The sequence below is a fragment of the Megachile rotundata genome, chromosome 1, assembly GCF_050947335.1.
Source record: "Megachile rotundata isolate GNS110a chromosome 1, iyMegRotu1, whole genome shotgun sequence".
NCBI lineage: Eukaryota > Metazoa > Arthropoda > Insecta > Hymenoptera > Megachilidae > Megachile > Megachile rotundata.
In genome coordinates, this window is record NC_134983.1 from 9595566 (window position 1) to 9618103 (window position 22538).

At 36.7% G+C, this 22538-nt stretch overlaps 3 protein-coding genes across 16 annotated transcripts in view; 1 reads left to right on the forward strand and 2 right to left on the reverse strand.

Moving 5' to 3' along the window:
• Window positions 1-56: 56 nt before the first annotated feature.
• Window positions 57-10863, reverse strand: LOC105661931 (uncharacterized). Of its 6 annotated transcripts, XM_076538389.1 has the most exons (9): window positions 10731-10863; window positions 10335-10640; window positions 9195-9381; window positions 8267-8466; window positions 7869-8121; window positions 7458-7580; window positions 2561-2826; window positions 2128-2478; window positions 57-1969 (listed from the first exon to the last, which is right to left on the reverse strand). In XM_076538389.1, the coding sequence occupies exons 4-9, from the start codon at window positions 8423-8425 to the stop codon at window positions 1355-1357; spliced, it is 1767 nt and encodes a 588-aa protein (XP_076394504.1). In that variant the 5' UTR covers window positions 8426-8466; window positions 9195-9381; window positions 10335-10640; window positions 10731-10863; the 3' UTR covers window positions 57-1354. The 6 variants fall into 6 exon arrangements, with proteins under 6 accessions (XP_076394504.1, XP_076394493.1, XP_076394499.1 ...); XM_076538378.1 differs by having other exon boundaries at window positions 10335-10799; XM_076538384.1 differs by lacking the exon at window positions 9195-9381 and having other exon boundaries at window positions 10335-10799.
• A 3890-nt stretch (window positions 10864-14753) lies between these two features.
• Window positions 14754-17068, forward strand: LOC100874695 (CDK5RAP1-like protein). The gene is made up of 7 exons (XM_003701276.3): window positions 14754-15069; window positions 15182-15415; window positions 15481-15688; window positions 15782-16102; window positions 16172-16493; window positions 16590-16739; window positions 16817-17068. The coding sequence occupies exons 1-7, from the start codon at window positions 14754-14756 to the stop codon at window positions 17039-17041; spliced, it is 1776 nt and encodes a 591-aa protein (XP_003701324.2). The 3' UTR covers window positions 17042-17068.
• A 441-nt stretch (window positions 17069-17509) lies between these two features.
• dgo (ankyrin repeat domain containing protein 6 diego) overlaps window positions 17510-22538 on the reverse strand; it is a 145470-nt gene continuing 140441 nt past the window's right edge. For 7 of the 9 annotated variants that reach the window (XM_076538349.1, XM_076538345.1, XM_076538338.1 and 4 more), the window contains 6 exons: window positions 21022-21231; window positions 20467-20565; window positions 19080-20267; window positions 18289-18559; window positions 17976-18236; window positions 17510-17865 (listed from right to left, as the gene is read on the reverse strand). In XM_076538349.1, coding sequence (XP_076394464.1) covers window positions 17702-17865; window positions 17976-18236; window positions 18289-18559; window positions 19080-20267; window positions 20467-20565; window positions 21022-21231 — 2193 coding nt within the window. In that variant the 3' untranslated portion in view covers window positions 17510-17701. Of the gene's footprint in view, window positions 17866-17975; window positions 18237-18288; window positions 18560-19079; window positions 20268-20466; window positions 20566-21021; window positions 21232-22538 lie in introns of those variants that run through there. The other 2 variants (XM_012280736.2, XM_076538361.1) reach the window with 2 other exon arrangements.

Genomic DNA, 22538 nt, shown 5'->3' on the forward strand with positions numbered 1-22538 from the left:
TATTTCAAAAGTAACGAATATTAATATTATTTATTATGATAATTATAACAACACAATTTAATTTGCTATATACTGCTATAGCAATTTATTTATAAGACATAATTTCACATGTTACAATGTACATATACTTTCCAGTCATATATGAATTTTTTACAATAAACGTAATTTCGTAACTGTCCTCGTTTTAATATGTATCATATACTTAGAATGCTTATATGCAAGCATAATTTAAAACATATAACTAATTCGTTCGAAATTAATTAAAAATTACGATAATCTAGGAACCTAAAACAGGAGTTATAAGACAACATAAAATAGAGTAATGAATTATCATTCTATAATCTTACCTAACAATAATGAATTTTTATGACTACATGTAAATGCATCGATTTTCCATTGATTTAGTAGCAAAATTAAATATCTTCCTAAATCATACAATATACAATTATTCAAATCGATGTAACCGAAATAAACAATATTTCAATACAACGCAAATTGTAATACAATTATAAAACTTGTTCTATGATCTCAATGAGTGCAACTAAGCCTTTTTTGTTGTTTATAAATATTTAATTAAAGCAGGAAAGATCTACTTTCTTTAGCAATAATTGAAGATTAATTAATCAACGCCTAACTGACCATCGAAATCGTTATTTAAATTACAATTTTATGGAGATATAAAAGCGTGGATTAATTTTTACACAAATAAATTATGACTATACTTAAAGACAATTAACGGTCATGTACAGTACTCAGTTCCTAGGAGTTACACAATAAAACTGGTTATAGGTACTTTTATAAATATGTACAATTGATCAATTATTTTCATTCGAATCGTACTTTCCAGCGTAATCGATAGTATAGAAATATCAGTTTTGAACAGTGAACTCGCAGAAAACGCTCGAAAGATACATTTATGTATAGCTGCTATAATTCATATAGCAAGTGGTAAAAATAGTTTTACTTTTTCAATCGCATACATTCTTCTATTTACAACATTAATGAAATATTCTTTCATATTCCTCTAAGAACAAACGGCAGAGTTTTAATACATATCTTTGTTCAATGCTTTGATCAATCAGAAATGAAGCTAAAAGCTTATTGTAATAATAGATTACATAAAACGATATCACAAAAGTAATATTATATGTATATGTATGTATTATACACTGGTTTCTTTTATACGTGTTTAAAAGATAATCGTTAAAATCAATCTCAGAACAAAAGTTTATAAGGTACTTTGATAGCAATAAGATTACCCTAAGAACTTTTTAAAAAACTAAAAGCGTAGATCTCGTACTCTTTATCATTTTTTCGTTAAACAACCCAATCACTGAATTTATCCAACATCTTACTAAACAGGTTTCTTCTCTTTTGAACATTGTTCTTTTTCAAGCCCGCTTTCTTCACCGTCTTCAAGCTCGATCGAACTATAATCTCTAGATTCTTCTTTGTTATCCTTATTAGAGGCCGTTTCCGTTTCTTCAACTATATCTTGTTCTTGTTCTAAAAAGTCTGTAGGTACAAATTCCATTTGGTCCTCGCTGTCGTTTATATCTGGCGGTTCAGGTATCTCGCAGAAATTAATCTCTCTTTCGCCATCCGTGACTTCATTGCCACCTGGATCATCTTCTTCATGCAAACTCATAAGCTTTTCGAAGTTCGATGGTGTTGAACTGTCCTCGTTATTCTCTGGAAACATTTCGGTTGGACTAAGAGGTATATCTAAAGGTTCCATTTTTACTGTAGTACTGGGTGATGTGGGTGTAATGGGTCGTTGTAAGCGTATTTTGGTGAATGGTTTTGGTTCGGCGGGCTCTGGGTGTTGTCGCTTTTGTGCACGTTTTGGACTAGAAGGCGCGGAAACGCCGGAAGCAGAAGCTTTCTCTTTGGTCTCTGATGAGGCTCGAGGAACTGGTTGAGATACGACTGGCTTCGATTGCGGTATAAGTAACGGTGGCTTTGGATTCTGTAACAATCACGTATTTTATTAAATCAAATAACAAATAAGTATCTTTCTTTTCCTTATAGTTATGTTTTTCTTGTTTAATTATTTTTGCAATATTCTTTTATTTTTTATTAAAATTTCTTAAAATACTAATCAGTTTTCACACAAAGACAATTTACCTGAGAAGAAGGATTTGGTCCAGCTAATCCTTTTACTTGCAATGCTTCAGCTGCATTTAATAGTTGTGGCAGTTTATCATGGGCAACATTAACTTCACCACGATACATAAACTTGACTAGTGCTTCAATTTCCCAAAATTTCAAGTCTTTCATTAAAATGATTGGATGCTGACATGGATTTTCACGTAACAAATCTGCCAGATAGTCACTGCACGATGACAGTATCATTTTATGACACTTCAATGAACGGCCTTCACAGGCCAAAGTAACATCAACAAACTGTTCAGAGTCTAATAAAGATGGGAAACTATTTTGCATGTTACTATGATAACTGTTCCATCTTAAACAAACCTGAAACGCATAAAGAAAATATGATTAAAGTTGCAGATAAATATAACTATGTATAATTTTGTTTTATTTAATGGGTCAATACCTCCGTAGGTTGCTGATGCACAATATTATGAGGTAATCCTTGAGTGGTTTGTCTTGGTGGCATTTTAATGGTTGTAGGGGCAACTTGTTTTACTTTCAAGGGTATTGTTTTTAACACAAGAGTCTTTGGTTGTCGTTGCTGTTGTTGTTGTTGTTGCTGCTGTATAGGTGCTGGTGCAATGTTCCTAAGATGAGGTCTTACCAATGACTGTGCCGCTATTCTTATAGTTTTACTGGTTGTACTGGATTGAGATGGTGATTGTAACACTAGAAAGAAAAGAATCTTCCATCACCTATGATGCAAATAGAATACATTCCAAATGTACTAGGAAAAAGGACATTTATCTATGTTAATGATTCTCCAGAAAATATTAAAAAGGCGTCTCAACGATGCAAATAATCGGGCAGACTTTGTTTGATATTTCAGAAACAAAATGTAAGTACATCGGATACAAATTACAATATTTTATACATTGCGTACAAATTTTATTCTCATGGACTTCTATTTAAACTCATATACAGAAACTACAGCATGTATCAACAAGTCCAAAACGATTGTAACTATTGTTACACAATGTCACTTTCCCCAATGAAAATCACCATTGAGAACCAACTATCATTACCGTGATAGCGACTGCCAATGAGTCTGCCACCGTGATGCACCCTAAGATGTCGATGAAGGTTCGTGGTGCCACACTGTCGAGGATTTGCACCGCCCCTGACCACAACCGCTCCACAAATACGGCACTGTGCACGCAGCGGATCGTTCGCGCACAAGTCAAAATGTGCCCAAACCGCACTGGGGTTGGTCATAGCACGAAGACTACGTGCATGTGAACGAACACGGTGCGTGGCTACCGTATGACGGTTACCCGACGAAGGCGGCGATGGAGAAGGTGGTATCTCGCCTGCCTCGAGGTAACAGTCTTCCTCATCCTCCGGTTCCTGTTTCATGGCTATGTCCTCAAGACTGATACCCTCCACGATGTCCTCGTTAGAAGACGTGGTGACGGTTTCTCGATCTCCGTCGAGTTGCTCCTGGAGGAGACGGCGGGCAGTCAGCTTCACGGTGTCCTTACAGGCCACCAGTACAAGCCGACCCGCCGTCGTAGCCGTTTTGCTCGTTGTCGGGCTGTTTTAGATCCCGATTCGACGCTAATCGCGTTTCCGTATGTTCTCTCTACGGGACGAAAACACGCGATATTCTCAAACGCTAGCAAGACAAATATCGTTTTTCTTTCAACGCTTTTGTGTGAAAGTATTCGGAATAAAAAATTCTGGGGCCCCCAAAGTCAATCTTATTTACGCGAATAGTGTCTGCATATATTTTTAAAGCAACAAAATGTTATTCTCAATATTTTGTTGTTTAAATATTTGTTATCATACTCTCGTTTTTTCATTATACTACTATTTCAATTCCACCATGCTTTATTACTATTCTAAATGGTCAAAGTAGGTTCAAATATTAAAATGAAATTCTTATTTATGTATGTAGTAGTATATTGAATGGGTAGCCATTATGCTCGTATGAAATAATTTAATAATTATGATTGCGTTATGGCCATCAATATTAAGTGGTAAAGGAGGTTCTGCAGAGAGATCTTTTTTCTTAAAAATATTTTATATGAAATAACTTTGATCTATAATATCTAATAAAGATAGTAAATGTGACTGTATTGTAGATAGAAGTTATTATCTAGTAACATTAAGTATTTTTGAAAAAGAAGAGAATTCTGTAGAATCGAATATACTATACTTGATTCGATAAAGAACTGTGATCAAACCATTCGACTCGTTTTAAATTGAGCGAAAATTCAACCACGCGGTTATTGTTGAATGACAACGTCTCGGTAATTGAACGTTGTCGTCTTTTACGAGAATGCGAATGAGAAATTTCGAAGATATATTTTTATTGCTTCATTATTCGATAATGTACAAAATAACATATCATTTGCAAAGGAATGCCCAATAAATCCTTTAATTTCTCAGTATGTATAGCATATCATTATATCTGATAAATCGTGAATTGTGTAATTTTAAAAATATGTCAGATACGTTATTTCTATTAAAAATACTAACAATAATCGTCTAATGAATAGATAAAACTATACGCGTGTTCACGCACTATCTTTCTTCCCTTTCAAGGTTTTTCTATTGCTCCCTCTCTTTTTAGCGCACCGTGTCATTTAGCAGACGACATATGGATAATACGTATTAACGATTTATCCGATGAGAACGTGTGATAGTATAGCACACGTATATTACGCAGCCAATAGATCGACATTGTACTGAAAAATTGTAAGCATGGATAAAATCGGCGACGAAAAAAGAAAAATAACTTTTAAAAATCTACGGTGCATAATCATGAACGATCCAAAAACATTTTACACCGTCTGTAAGCCTTTCTTTCTTCTCTTCCTCCCCTCTCTTTTCCGCTTCGAGATCTCCCCTCCCTTCGCCCATCTACAAACGACGTTTCCGTCTGCACGTTCCCTCGATCTTTCTCGCACCGTTTCTATCAGTCTATCTCTTTCGCATTCTCTTACTCGCTCTTTTGTTCTTACTTAATCACTCCCTCTCCTTCTTGCCTCCCCGAAGATCTCTCACGAGCGACCGGCTATAAAATGGCAACCGTTGCGACCGAGCACGGGTATCGAGTGGCACACGCCGCTGCTACGTCGCTTGTCTACCGTACCTCTGCTTTTTTTCCCCTTCTGTCTTTGTTCCTCTGCTCGTCGTTTCTCGTAGTATCACTTAACCCAATCCGATCCGTTCGATTCGCGGCTACGAACCGATTCGATTTCGCGTTGCGTCTTCGTCGAGAAAGCCGTTATACCGACGACCACGCGACAATTTATCGATCCTCGGGCCTCACGATTACCAAACAGTGGATATTCGTGTTTCACGTATGTATGTATATCCAGTTTCCCTTTTTCCCCTCGATATTCTCGATAGAATCGACACCAAAGCCTACTGTGTTTCTCAGCGTGTATCGATCTCTCTGCCGTGCAAACGTTCCACGATTTTACCGGTATCGTATTCGGCCGTTCCTTGTACGCGGAACCGAGGGACACAGCAGAACCGCTAAAAATTCTCGTTCTTTCTCTCTATCGTGGTATGCCTTCCAACGTGTTGTATAAATATATACTCGTCACGACCGGAAGATTGCCGAACGCGAGAGTGTGTTTGTAAATACGCGTTTATCTCTATCCGATCGACAGGATCGTTACTAAAAACCGTAACGTTTTCTTCCCAACGAGTTTCGACAGTGCTCTCCGCTACGAGAGCGGAACGATTTTCCTCGAAGCCGAACCCGGGAGTGACTAAAATCGAAATCGGTGAACGAACAGGGGCGCGTCAGGGCGCGCATGTGCGACGGCGCCGCCGGTCGTCGACGCATATTATCCGTACCGTGTTTCGTGTTGCTATCGTGTGCGCGTTCCCGGGTCTCTCTTCGCTAAGGAATTACTAACCGACCTGATCACGTTCGACTCGGTCGGGCTCACCGCTCGGATTCTCATCGATCGGCAGCTTCTACGGCTCCCTTTTTTTCGCGCGCATCTTCAAGATGCCCGCCATCTTAGGACAAAACACAAGAACGCAATTAAAATGCGTTGTTAGTTAGGTAACTTAGGGTGCGTTTTGACTGAGCGAGCGAGTACTCGCTCTTCATATATTTTGGGAAAATTTATGCACAAACGGCCAGTCTTCCGCCATACGGTTATTGTTTCGTTCAGATCGGGTGCCGAACGTGAATGAATACTCTACTAACAACATTCGCTTACCGAAAAAATTCGACGCGATTCAATTCGATACTATTTGATTCACCGCGGTTCAATTCGATTTGACTCAACGTTATTCAATTCGATTTTACAGGATTTAGTTTTACGTAATTCAATTCGATGTATGTAATTAATACTAGAACTACTAATTAAGTCGAAATGACTTGCTTCTTGCTTTATATTACATAATTTTTAACGTGGTTTTATCAAACTGTGCATTAACTTTTGAAAAAATAAGGAATATTTGTATTTTTTAAATTTTAAAATTGACCAAAAATACTGATAGTCCTAGTGTTAAATTCAACACGATTCAATTCAATATAATTTGAGTTTACATAATTCATTTTTTGAGATCTTGAGAATTTGAGATCAATTATAATGTTCGGTCATAGTAATTTATACTAAAGGAATATGTACAAATGATTCTGTTCTTAGTTTTCAATTTTATTTATTAAGAGTAAATATATTGTAACGGTTTTCTCATTTTGAATTTTTAGAGGATCAATTTTTTTATCGAATCAAAGAGATATTTAAACTGTTTTAAATTTATAACTTCAACTAAAAACTATTAATTAATGTCCCCCCATGTGAACATATCCATGATACACAAAAGACCAACACTAAGAATTAATTCTTCACAATGGAGTCTCTCTTTATGGCTCTCTCTTTATTAGACACTCATCCCAAATATTCTCGCATTCTATTCTATTTAAGGATTTAGACACTTCAAAGGTTAAAATTTTCAAATTTAGAGTGCGTATTCTCGCTGTCTATATTTTTGCGCTTGCGCACAATCTCAGTGCTTAGGCCTATTCCTGCAGCCATATATCGAGCCATATAGCGAGATTTCACTGTACTTAGGAGGTTATTTATTTTTATCCTATTATAACTTTCAATCTTCAACGATTAAAATTTGTTATTTAATCATAGAATATAGGAGTTATCTATTTTTTCACCCACATCTTCTGGAGAACCATTCAACAAAATAACATTCTTTCCATTAAAACATAACAATTTATTAAATACATTTTGGACTAGAAAATAAATTAACACAGAAACCATCGCTGACTTATATTAATCCTTAATATCATAACACAATTTTTTTTAAAAACTCACCTTTTCTTGCTGTTGCTTGCGTTGTCGTTGTTAGTCGACTTCCTTTCTGCTCCTTTGGGATATCATTTTCCTTATGAATCATCCGTTGTGGTGCATTCATAGGATTTGTATTCCCTTCGATGTCTGCAAAACACGCGATGCTTTTATATCAATACAGATAATATGAAGTACTGACGGGTGTAGTCGAATCGACTCAGATATAGATACCATTAGAATACAGCAATTGTATGCAATATAAATATCAAAAATTATATTTAACTAGTAGATGCTAGTTGATTAAATTTTTCGTGCAATATAAATTTATATTGTCGCATGTTTACATGGGAGACCGGCTCACCACTTCCGCCACTAGTATTACTTTATTTAATCAAACTTCGAGTCAAATTTTTCGACGAAAGTTAGTAAACTTACTTGTTAACACGCAAGGTTTGCCAAGAGCCAAGTATCGTTTCCTGGCAACCTGGGCAGCGGCGAAGTCCGGTTTGTGATTGTGCTCCATACGTACCCTCGGTTTCGTACAATTTGTCGACGTGATAAGACTACCTCTGCAATGCATCGTTCTGCCAACGCATCTCCATCGTATATTATACGGTTGCTTCTTATGCAAAGTATACATGTAGCCACGATGAATCAATTTCGGGCCTCCTTTGTTTGAAAGGACCACCTACAATTTATACAAATCATTCAGGAAGCAATTTGTGATAATTTCAATAATATTTTAACGCATTTAACTATTGCGATCATAAATAAATTTTTAAAGAAGACGATGATTAAGTGTAAAGAGATTTTTAAGATTGTATATTTCGTACTTCGGCCACATTTGGATCATCGTCGTCGGAGTTCTCAGCAAGAGGGAACGACGTAGAAGCTTCCTCCTCCTTTATTTTGTTTTCGTTGGACTCATTTTTCACGCGTTGCAGCATCATGTTGTTCCTCATATACCTATTTTCTTCGCTACTACTAGACATCGCTAACTCTTACTGTAGCATTTTCCGTATATATCACTGACCTAAAAACAACAAAACTGTGATGTATTAGATGTGTTAAGCAAAAATATTCAACCGAAGAAATTGGTATATGCTTATTAGTATCAAGTTATTTACAATTAAGTAGTATATTTCAGAAAACATTAAGGTTTCTATATTCTTATATTTTTATATCCCTAGTCTCTAGATCCTCAGATCCTTAAACTTTCATATCTTTATATTTCTAAATCTCAAAATCCATAGGTTACTATATTGTTATAGTTCTAAATTTCTATATTTCTAGATTTTAATAGTATACTTGTATCTGTTGATCCTTATATTCATAGACACCTAGATTCCTAGAATTTTAAAGATATATCCCTATGTCCTTATATCCCTATATCTATACAAACTGCTTCCTAAATATTACTATACCTCATAACTGATCAAAGAATTCAAGGAAAATTAACAATGTCTCATTACGCAAACTAAGTTAAATTAAGCTAGTAAAACTAGTTACATGAAACTAAATTAAACCGCATTCTAATACTTGACTGTATCCGTTAACGATCACAGTTAACCGAGTTAACGAGTCATAGTTAACAATCAGCAGTTTAACCTCTCCTCGTTCGTCGAGAATAAGGTGATTCTTTTATTACAAGTTCACGCGATTCGTAGATTGATGATATATTATACCGATGTCACGATTTTCGCAACTGCATCTATCTGACTCGGGTTCTGTTACTATGAAATCGCTTAAACGTCTGCGTACCTATGCGCGGTCCAAAAATAGAACGAGACAGAGAGATGAACAGAAACGGTCTATAGAAGCTGAGAAATCGTGTGGGCTAGAAATTTCAACGTGCTTCGTTTTCTTCGTTCAAACAATTGCATAGTTTTGTTGCTTCTCTCGTCGATACATTTTGTCCGGACATCAATTCTGTGTTATACAGGGTCAACTGAAATTTATGAGATTTAAATCTTACCAGTTGGCGATTTCTGACATATTATTTTATGTAAAATATTCCAGTGAATTGGTTTAGGTAAAGAAAGTAGTTGCGTTTAAAAAAATGGAAATGACCTTCATATTTCCTAAGCGACTCCACCTACAAAATAATCGATATGAACGTACGATGACCTCTTTAGTAGTTAATAATTTTTATTGGACAAATGTTCCTCTTACTCTTATGATTTTAAAGATGTTCAAAATAATAATTCTTTTTGAATCACCCTATATATAATATGCATCAATTTCTACAAAATTAAATTCGTCATTTACCGATAAATATACATTGAACTTTGTTAATTGAGAAGAAACTTTAACCTTCTCAAATATGATAATCTCACATGCAGACATTTATGTAAATTAATGTTGCTTCAGTGTTACTAACGAAATTCATACTTTTTAGTTATAATTGTTTCATATGAGAATCAAGTTTTCTTTAATAAGAAATTTTTAATTTTGAAAATTGAAATATCTGAAATTAAAAACTTTTCTTTTTAACATAAATAATAAAAGGGTTCAATTACACGTGAATTGTCTACTTCAAAAACTAAGGGTATTGTTCGACCTTCTTTCTTTTGAGGCAGTAAAATTTTGTCACATCCGGAAAAAACACTCGCTTCCGGTGAACATCGAAGCAATAAACTTCAATATTTTAAATATACAGTATCATACATTTTTCATAAAAAGAAAACAGAAAAATAGGTATAAAAACACTGCAGAAACGTTAAAATTAAATTAATTGTTTAATTTAAAAATATTCATTAAATTACGACTTTGCTATAAGTTGATTTTTTAAATTCATTATTTGTGTTCCATAAATTGTCATATAAGTCGTGTTATTTGTAAGAATGTTATACCGCATCGTTTTCCTAAACGAGCAAAAAGTATTAAATAAAAAATACTCACCTGTTATTAATACGATATTCAAAGTCTGTAAAGTTCGCAGGAACGTCCAGTACAGCGATACATGCAAGATACGAACAGTCGAGAGAAAGAAAATGAAAAGAAAGAATAATCTTCGATTTAGAATTTATTTTTTCAAAGAATCTTGATCACACTCGACAATTTTCGATCACTATCGAGATGAATCGATATACAGTATCTCGCGTAACAGTCGAAGCTAGGTTATAGCCGTTTTCATTGTAACTGTTGAATGGTCAACGAAAATGGCGAAATGCTGGTGATCGGATCTTGCGCAATAAACGCCACGTTCTGGAACGAAAAATATGGCACTGGATAACCGCAATCGATGAACTATGGTACCTGTGTTTATTTCGAGCGATCTGAACGATAATTTCGCACTTTTATCAATCACGTTTTACTATATAGCTTGTTTTTTTATGGGTTTGACGTTTTCATCTACTGTACGATGTGACATTTTAAAAACATACTTGTACAATATGCGTGTATTGAAAAAACTGACAGCAGCGACACGAATGTACTTTGACTAACATAAATGTATGGTGTATACGTGTATATGTACATATCTTTCGATATATGTATCATCTCTTGATTTCAGCATACCATGGAAGATTTGTTTGTTCTATGGCGGTAGATTGTAAGAGAGATGGAGAAAAGCATTGGCGTAATTAGCATTTTTGTTCTGGGTGGACCAGGTACCCTTTCATTTTCTGGTACCGTGTGCAGCATGATAGACTTCCATTGAGAAACCTTTTCTAATGCAAATGACAATATATTTGACAGAGGTTCCATTACTTAATTTTAGAGAATAATAATTAATTTTCAAATTTAAAAAATTTAAAATTCACAAATCTTTAAATTTTCAAATTTTTAATTTCTAAATTTTTCAATTTCCAATTTTTTAAACTTCCAAACTCAAACTCCCAAATTTAAAAATTTTCCAGCTTTATCGGGTCCACCTTGTGCCTTATCTAGCTACGCTAATGGAGAAAAGGAAAGGCGAAAGATATACATACAATACCGTATAGATCCTTTTAGTGGACTCGTCCATCGGAAAGTTTACCTAACAGTTCCATACATTTAACGTAGAACACCTACAGTTCTTTACTTTATGACATAAATCTTGTAATTTTGAAAAAAAAGAATTACTGAAATAATTCTACTCGAAATTTCATTTATCGTTCATTTTGTATTGCATGAAAATAAGTAGCGGTAAATGAAGAATGCTAATTTAAAATTATGAATATTAAAACCTCAAATGCATGACATCGACTATATAAAGTGTTTAAAGTAAAACCAAAGGATACGCATTTTGGAAAGAAAGATTAATTATACCTAACGAGAAAGTTATTGCAGATGTCCTTCTAGTAGAAATGGAAGGAACATTACCATAATTTGTGATGACCATACGTGAGAATTCATCGCAGTATTGCGCACGAGATAAGATCTTGGACTGGTAAAATTGGGAACATCCGTATCATTATGAACGAAAAGCTTTTAAGCTGAATAATAGTGTTCTGTAACTCAGTGAAGCATAGGAAGAGGATGAACCGTAATATTCTTCGGACTTTGAACTGTTCATTAATATTGAAAGTTACGTCAATATACATTATTAATTCTTTTATATATATGTGCTGGAAAAGGTTCTTTTAGTACATATTTGCTAAACAGTATCTAGATATTTGGAAATTTTCCATTTTTTTATATTAGCAACAGTTATCTACTTTTTTCTGTTACCCGCTTATTTTGTATTGTACGTAGTCAGACCAATCTACAGATATAATCTACTTCATGTGATTATTCAATTTATAACGAATTGTCGCACCATCTCACTTAGCATTATGTAACTTGAATTCTATTTTGTACCGTTTTAACCAACAGTCTGTAAGGCCCTTACAAATAAGATGCAGGGTAAATCTTTTATACACAGATACAGAATGAAATAGTCTATTCAATAGCTAATTGGTATGTTCAGTAAGCTAATCATATAATGTTTCTTTTTTCATCTTTTACCATTTTAGTGTCACGTTCTGCTGTACCATATGTAGCTAATATTACCATAGACGATTCATGGTTATGTGGAATTACCACCTCAAATTATTTAGATAAGATGATCGAACAGATCTATGAATCTTGTGTAAAAGAAAATTTGTCTGTTTCTATAGTGCCCACAGAACAATTTAAAAGTATTAGCAAAATATAAAATATCTTATTGTATGAAATTCCGGGTTTGACTGCTAAATGGCGCTAGCAGTACTGTTTTTTTTTTTTTAGATAAACCGCTCGAAAATACAAATCTTATATGTGTAAGAATGAAGCGTACAAAATACTTTCAACATTTTTATTTAATATGATTTTGAACGTAACTAGGTCGAACTAGGTTGAGTGGTGCAAGAGAAAAACGTGGTCAAAAAAGTAGAAAAGTCAAGTACATAGGCGCGAGCAAATTCAATTTTGCATTAAAGTCTACGGGGATATGGTTTTTCGGTAATTATTCCAACCTGGCATGCGTGGGCGGCGCGCAGAAGGAATATGCACGATAATGAGTTTGCAAAATCGTTAATTACTCACTTTCTGAGCACAGTCTACAAACTTTTATGATAAAAGAATGGTCAGCAATGCATTATTTACATGGTACTATCATAAATGTTCATAAATAATGTTCGGGTAATGAGTAATTAATTATTTTGAGTCAGCATTGAGATACGTATGTATATGAGCCGCTTATGTCAATTCTACTACGCATGCAAAGTGCAATATTTCGGCACTTTGACGACGTAGTATGGTTCCTGAGGCATTTAGAAACAAATTTCTATTAGGGTATGATGCGTTTTGATGCCTAATAAAGCCAGAAAATCAATTTTTGTCGAATTCGGTCGAAAACGGTACAGGTGGCGCCATCTAGCGGCGAGCGGTGGAACTACGAAAAACTAAAATTTCGATTTTCTCCGAAATTAGGCAATTTTACGTATTTCTGAGGGTCAGAAATTGTTCTGTGACCTCTATAGAACCTATATAATGCCACAAGAACCTCCTCAGAGCGCTAGAAAAGAAAATAAAAAAATAGGTCAAAACATGGACTAAAAAATTGGCGTCCATCTAGCGGTGAAAGTTGGAACTACAAAAATATAAAAATTCGATTTTCTCGAAAATTAGCGAACTTTGAGTACTTCTGAGGCTCAGAAAGTGTTACGTGATCGCATTAGAAGCAAAATAAAGCAATAAAAGTTTCCTGAAAGCTTTAATAAAGAAAATAAAAAAAATGTCATTTTAATGGAGAAAATTTGTGGCGCCATCTAGCGGCGAAACTGCGAACTAAACTGAAAAAACGTATGTCCGAACACGCAGTAAAGGGGTCAAATAAAAATTGATTTTCTGGGCTTAATAGGCAAAAAAATGAATGACTTATTCAACAAATATTGATTTAAAATGCCTAAAGAAGCATATTACGTCGTCAAAATTACGAAATATTACCTTTTATAATTTTTCTTAATGCGTGTACGGGCATACGGTTTTTCAGTTTAGTTCGCGGTTTCGCCGCTAGATGGCGCCACAAATTTTCTCCATTAAAATGACATTTTTTTTATTTTCTTTATTAAAGCTTTCAGGAAACTTTTATTGCTTTATTTTGCTTCTAATGCGATCACGTAGCACTTTCTGAGCCTCAGAAGTACTCAAAGTTCGCTAATTTTCGAGAAAATCGAATTTTTATATTTTTGTAGTTCCAACTTTCACCGCTAGATGGACGCCAATTTTTTAGTCCATGTTTTGACCTATTTTTTTATTTTCTTTTCTAGCGCTCTGAGGAGGTTCTTGTAGCATTATATAGGTTCTAGACAGGTCACAGAACAATTTCTGACCCTCAGAAATACGTAAAATTGCCTAATTTCGAAGAAAATCGAAATTTTAGTTTTTCGTAGTTCCGCCGCTCGCCGCTAGATGGCGCCACCTGTACCGTTTTCGACCGAATTTGACAAAAATTGATTTTCTGGCTTTATTAGGCATCAAAACGCATCATACCCTAATAGAAATTTGTTTCTAAATGCCTCAGGAACCATACTACGTCGTCAAAGTGCCGAAATATTCATTTTTTTATTTTCCTTATATGCGTGGTCGGACATTCATTTTTACGTTTAGTTCACCCGTTTCGCCGCTAGATGAACGCCAATTTTTTAGTCTATAAATTGCACTATTTTGAACTTAATTCGCTCGCTCGCTCAATAAACTAAATATAAATAAATTGTAATAGTTTTATGTTGTATAATTTGCGTATGTACATCATTGTAATCCATAAGTACATTACATAACCTATATCTTAATGTAACCAAGATTTTTGTGTTTATTTGTCATTCAAGAACTTACAAGTGAAACTTGTATTTTATGCTATTATATTAAGTGTTGAATATGATCTGTAGAACAGTGTTAAATCAAATAAAACCTAATTCATATTATAATTGGCCAAAGACTTGGTTTCTTGAAAAATGCAGGGCTACATCTATTTATAATTTTCAACAATGTCAATTGATACGAGTCAGTGCAACAAATTTAGAGATTTCGAAACAGAATGTCAAAGAAAATATTGGCTTAAAACAACTCAAAGATCTGTCACAAAATGGACCTTCGTTCAGAGATTTTTTACAGCTTGAAACTCGTCTTAATGATCCTATTATTGTGCCAGATATTCCTTACATAAAAAACATTGATGGCTGTGGTCAAAAAAGTAAGTAAACTTGATAATTTCAAATGTACAAAACTAATGAAAAAATAATAAAATTATTAATTCACTTTAAGATTCTAATTTAGATATCAATGCAATGATCTGTTTGTCCTAGTTTATTTTGAAGTATATGGCTGTCAAATGAACGTAAATGACACAGAGATAATATGGTCAGTTTTAAAGTCACATGGTTATAGGAAAGTAGAAAAGTTAGAAGAGGCTAATATAATTCTGCTTATTACATGTTCCATAAGAGACAATGCAGAGCAGAGAATATGGAACAAATTGCAATATTTAAATGGTTTAAGAAGAAAGAAACTAAAATCTCTTAAAAAAATTGGTTTATTAGGTATGATTGCAGCACTACAAATGATCTACTTGGTTAAATGTATTAATAATAAATTTATTTATTAGGATGCATGGCAGAAAGACTGAAAGATAAAATATTAGAAAGGGGAAAACTAGTTGATATAATAGCAGGGCCAGATAGCTATAAAGATTTACCAAGACTTCTGTCAACAGTAGAGAATGAAACTGCTATCAATGTTGTTTTATCATTTGATGAAACATATGCAGATGTTACTCCAGTGAGATTGGATCCTGAATCAACTAAAGCATTTGTGTAATCCTTTATTGCTCTTTATAGTAAATATTTATGTTATCAGAGCATGACATGTTACTTATAATTATCTAGTATCATTGAAATACTTTTTAGTTCAATCATGCGAGGTTGTGATAATATGTGTACATATTGTATTGTGCCATTTACTCGAGGAAGAGAAAGATCACGACCAATTGACAGTATCATTAAAGAGGTTCAGGCCTTATCTGATGAAGGTGTAAAAGAAGTAACACTACTTGGACAAAATGTAAACAGTTATAGAGATACATCACAATCAGAATTTTACATGGGTAATTCTGCAGAAACACATTTGGTGAAAGGTTTCAAAACTGTATATAAAAATAAAAAGGGAGGACGCAGGTTTTGTGATTTGCTAGACAAAGTTTCTCGCATTAATCCAGAAATGAGAATAAGGTATTAAAGACAGTTTAAATTCGAATGAAATTATTGTTACGTGATATAATTTCAGGAAAATTTGTTTAGGTTTACATCCGCACATCCCAAAGATTTTCCAGACGAAGTTTTACACCTAATAGCGGAAAGGCCAAATATTTGCAAACAAATTCATGTACCCGCACAAAGCGGTAATTCGGAAGTTTTAGAAAGAATGAGAAGAGGTTACACACGAGAAGCGTATATAAATTTAGTAAATCGCATACGCGATATTATTCCAAATGCTTATCTTTCCAGTGACTTTATTGCTGGTTTTTGTGGAGAAACAGAAGAGCAATTTCAAGATACGCTATCCTTGATAGAATTAGTAAAATATAATAGTGCTTTCCTTTTTGCGTATAGCATGCGAGAGGTAATTTATTATATCACGTTTACCTGATCAACGAGCACGTGATTCCTTTATGTTTGTATTACATTATTAAAATGTCTAACTACTTATTAATTTTAGAAAACCACTGCACATCGACGTTACAAAGATGATATAGAACTAAGTGTGAAAAAAAGTCGACTTGATAGAATGAATTCAGTGTATAAAAATGAAGCTCAGAAATTGAATAAATTACAGGTCGGACAATTCCAACTTATACTTATAGAAGGGGTAAATTAGATTACTTAAAATAATATATGATCATATATTAGAATTGAGAATTGTATTAAATTTTTATTTTAATTTAGGTTAGCAAACGATCAGATCAGTTTCTTCACGGAAGAAACGACGGTAACAATCAAGTAGTAATACCATCTCTGAATATACCTATTGAAAAACATTCTAACGTAACTAGACCAATTAAAACTGGCGATTATGTCGTTGTACAAATTTCTGGCTCTACCATAGCAAAACTTACAGGTATACCTTTGTATCATTCGTCGATAACGGAACACACATCATCCACATTGTAAATAAAATAAAGTAGCCATTTCTAGAAATCTTATTTGTTATTTAATCACGTTTATCTGTGCATAATACATTTAATTTTGAAAGGGAACAAATAACGTGTATTTATAATTGTACAAAATTTAATCGACGCGATTATTAATGATACACGTATTATCATACACGTACATAATAAATAAACATAATTTAACTTAATTTTGTGATATATAGCACATCTATTGGTATACAATGTTTCTTGTTACACAAACAATAATAATTAATGTTTTTCCACTGAAATTATGTATACTGATTAAACAAATAATTAACTACACGTGAAAGGTATTTCTTAATACTTCGTTCCGGTCGTTTCTAAAATTTCGTATTTCTATAAAGTCTCTTATTGTTTTATTAGTATTCAATCACGGTCCTTATATTCTTAGGTCCTCGTGAATGAAATCTTTAACAGGTTTTAACATAAATCTACAACTCACTAATTGTACAGCGTATACCTACATTTATTTACAAGAATACAGCGCTTTAATCTCTAAAACGAGAATGATTTTGTACAAAATCAATCTAACGAAACAATTTAAACTGGTACGCATATATTCCTTTTCTAAATTCTATTAACACCTGAGTAGGTATCGTTAGTGGATGTCTTTGGAAATAAAAAAACATCGATTTCCTTAAACAAGACTCGCGGTTCCGATGTTAATTACACAATTATCGGCACCGCGTTCATAAACTGTGAGATCGTGGCTTCTTGGTTGTTCCAACAGTGCAGCCAATTGTTCACCGCTGGGAAACGCATTTGGATTTGTTGGAAGAATCACGTCGCATTCTAGTTGACCTAAAAAGAAAGTAATTATTACCTCTCCATTATTAAACAAAGCCTCTACACCCGTGCGTGGGTGAATCACACAGAGATATGTACAAATTTAAGTGGCAAAACATGTTTACCTGATAACGACGGCGAAGCACCTTTGCTAGAACCATACATACGAGTACTATACCCGGAATCGTTATGTGCATCATGCAAAGGCGGTGTCGGGCTATAAACCGCATTACGAGACCTATATGGCATTCTGGCGATGCTGTCGTAATGCACGTGTTCTGATATCACTCCTTTTCCGGAGATCCCTCCGCTTAATGCTTCCGGTTGCTCGTCGTCGTCTCTTTCGCTGCTCTCGCTGTCGTTACCTGCGACGTTAATGACGCTAACTTTCAATAAACGCAAAAGAAACTTCATCAGAGGGATTTTAATGAAAATTACCTTCGCCACGCCAGCTGTTCCCTACGCCACCTTGCGGTTGGACCCTTTGATTTTGGGAGCATTGACTGTGCTCAGGACTGGTTGGTTCGCTGCTTCCTGAACGGGGACCTCGCCAGCCGTTGTGCATGCCAGGTACTTGTTGAAATCGCTTGATCATCTCGTGAACGCTGCGTCGTCCCGAAGACCTCCACTCGTTCGAACTGTCGTCGTTCTTTCTTGTGCCGCTACTATCGTCTTGACACGAGTTTATACCATGATCTCGAGAAGGATCCTGGGAAAATTATTTCAACCGTATATTTTAGAACAAAATCGCAGAAAATGTTATGTCTAGAAGACTTAGGAAAATTTGAAATTTTTTGAAGATGTCCGTTTTGTAATATTAATTTTGTGAAATGCTCAGATAAAAATTTGAATTCTCCCCGAATCGACTGCACCTCTTCGCTGCCCACAAGCAAAGTACCCCCTGCACCTATGAGCATTATGCCAGGCACATGATCCATCATAGTCATAGATTGCATTTGTCGCGCCTATAAATTGCACCGAATCGAACGTTTGTTGTCTGATTTTATCGTCGAAAGATAAGCGTGAACTACGAGAAAAACGAAGATAACCGCCCTTTGTCTCGAGTTTTACCCCGTATCGAGATGCCCGTAGATGCGTTGATTTGCTGCTCGTAAATATGGTATCTGAACACCGAAGCAACTAAAGGTATCATTAAAGTAGCAGCTCAATCAACGCCTCCGGAGACGCTCAGCGAAACTAAACGAAATAGGTCCGAATTACACACTCACGCGTTGCTGATGGACCTGTTGCCTGGATCCGATCGACGGCGACGAGGCGGCCCCGAGAGGGGAGCTACGATCCTGCTTGATCACGCCATCGAACGTTTCGTTCAGTCTGGCGGGCACGTCGAGCACCCTGAGTGTTGACCTCGAGACACCAGAACCGGACGGGAGATCCCTCATGGACTTGCTGAGTCGCGGTATAGCCGGTATATCGAGGTCGTCTAAGCTGCCCCGATGAATCGACGTCTCTCCCGGGATTTCGAAGCTCCTGTCGTGAGGCCTGTCGTCCAGCAAGTCCTCCAAGGACCTGGCACGAGCCGGTGGGAACGGCTGATCGTTGGACATGGTTTTGGTCGGTCTCTCGCTGTGTCTGCCTCGACCGCCGCGGGAGAGACGTTGTTGAAGATGCATGTGTCTCTCGTCGCACCTGGTCCTCTCCGCAGCCACGCATCTGGTCAGCTCCGAGATCTGTCCTTTGGTCCTCCTCTCCAGGTTAGCTACCTTCAGGTCTAGCCTCTCGTGGGCCTGATCTATGTGCGCCTTCAACTCAGCCTTGTCTCTCTCCAGCTTGGCCTCCATGTGCCTGAAGAATGGTGCGCAGTAGCAGGTGTAGCCAACCCCGACCGGACCCTTCCTGATGTTTCCGGCCAGGTCCAGGTAATACTGTTCACCACGACCCAGAGGATCCGGTGGTAAAGAGTCCAATCGTGGCTGGGGAAACGCTTCCGGATCGGGATAGTAGTGGCAACCGTACGGGGACCACTGTCTGCCCATCACAGCCTTCTCGAAGTGGACCTTGTTCTGCTTGCCGGACGATTTGTGCTTCTTTTTCTCCTTCTTCGAGCAACTGTCCCTGCTCCCGCTGGTCCCACTACCGGTCTTCTCTCGCTTCTTCTCGCTCTTGTTGCTTTTCCCGTCGACCTTGTCCGCCGTAGCCACCACCGTGGTCGTCGCCGCCGCCGTTGCCGTCGCCGCTCCAGCCTCCTCCTCGCGGCTCTTGCTACGCGTTCTACTCTTGCTTCGCGCTTTACCGATTATCTCCAATATCTCCGTCAGGTTCTTGCGCCGCGCTATGTCCTTCGCGGTCTCCCCTTGCTTGTTTCGCAGACTACGATCGCAACCAGCTTCCAGCAGGATCCGCGTCAGCTTGCGACGTCCCATCGCCGCCGCGATGTGTAACGCCGTGTCACCGTTCTGTGGACAGGGACCCATTTTTAGCCGTGATCTCATTGCCTCGATCAATCATTCCGATGACATGATTGTACTGGCTCTATTTATCACAAGTCTTATCTATTGCTTTCGCGATTTTTTATTGTGTCAATGAAGGTATACTCGGAAATCTGGTTTCTCCTAAGGAAACTAATTTCTAATTTTTAAAACGCGATGCACTTACTTTATTCTGATCCGAGACTCGACACAGAGCGGAAATTAGGATACGAGTTACACCGGCGTGCCCATACCGCGCAGACGTGTGAAGGGGTGTGTCTCCGTACTGTAAAAGAAATACAAAGTTATGATAGAAGAATTATAGAGAAATACGAGATGATTTGCGCGAAATGAAATTTTCAAACTCAGAGTAACAAATTAAATGACTAAATCCCCAAACTTCTCAAACACCGTGGCAATAAAAATCCTAATATCCGCAACATGAAATACCCTTGCCATATATATTCTGACATCGTTCCTTACCACTCCTTACGGTGCCTAACTTACGATCCCCCTGTATCACAACGGCAGTATACCGACAATCAAAATAAAACCTCTACAACCTGCAAAAATTTATTCATCATCCGCACACAAATCATCTTCGTAAAAACACTCGCCGATCTTCGGTGTTAACAAGAGCACCCGTATTGCGAGCTGTTCGTATTTAATCAGATATTAAATCTCGTCGAAAACGCATACCGGAGGGTGTGAAAAAAGCAACGTAAACTAGCCTATCACTCACGTTGTTTTGAAGGTCGGGATTGCATCCGGCCAGCAGGAGTTCTCGGCAGCTTTGGTTATGGCCGTTTTGGCAGGCGAGGTGGAGCGGTGCAAATCCAGCGAGATTCCTCGAGTGCAGGGGTGTGCGTTGCGTCCCGAGGGCCTTGGCCAACGCTGCCACGGTCTTGCTGTATCCTCGCCAGGATGCTTCGTGCAACGATGAATTTCCATGCTGAAACACGCGCACCGATTAGTGAAACAACCTCGTCGGCCAGTTTTGATATCGATCGATCAAAGCTCGTGCCTGTCGATCAGCTGCAATCACGAGAGAGTTGGTTGAAAAAAAGGAGCTAAAAAAACGGACTGACACGCGATGTGGACGTGCCTTTCCTTCGAATCAGATATACCAACGAAATCGGGTAAACGACGATCGATCGTTAATCAGACGTTCGTGGCTATCGGTCGATCGGCCGATAATTGCGATTAATTGATTTATTTTCTGTGTAAATATCCAAATACGGAGACAGCTCGTCGACGGGAATGTATGTTATTGGGTGCTGATTCACTGATATATCGACGACATGGAAATGTTACAAAATGACACTTATGATGTATCATTTTATATCTCATGATAAAAACTGCATAGACATTCTTTACATAAAATGGCTGGGTCATAACTATCAGAAACGATCATTGATTTTAAAGTATACGTATAGCATGTCAACATCAAGCCCAGAGTTTTACAAGATTGACCAAACAAACTGTTTATCAGTACTTCTAACACAAAATGGCTGTTTGCCGATTATAGCAGACAATGATGTATTTCAGAACTTGGAAAGTCAGATACGATTTGATGACAGAAAAGTACTACAAAATTGTACATATCGTATATCAGATTAAAGTTTAAGGTTCGATATAGATGACCGCATAAACGTTTCGTTAGTATTTTCAAAACAAAATGGCTGACCGTTAACTGCAGCGAACAGTCATCGATTTTGGTACACGCAAAGTTCGATGACACGAAATGGATCTTGTGTTAATTAGCATAGTATATTAATTTTTATAAGCATATTAATGATTATAAAAATGACTGCACACTTTGCTCCAAATTTGAGGAAAGTTTTGAATTTTTACGTTACCTAAAAACTATCTCGAATCGCTATTTCGAGAACCGTATTTATAGTCATTGCCAGTCCACGATAAAACAATATTTGCGACCTGGTAAACATGTCAATCGAAGAGTTAGAGCGTGCACGAACGCGTAAACGTCCGGAAGGGAAGAGGCAGATAATGGAGACGTAAATGCGTTCGAACGCACAGTCGAGGATGCGGCGTTCAAGCGAGGCTTATTGTGGGCGGTGTTTTCCTCCGGGGCGGATAATGTCGCCCGCTACATCTCGAAATGTCTATTCAATTTAGATTAGCCCAGCACTCGTCCGGATAAATATCCTCGATATGCCATTTTGCGAATTCTAACCGCGGAACGATTCTCGTTTGCAACGCGTTCTTCCATCAACGATTACCACGTTCCATCGTCCG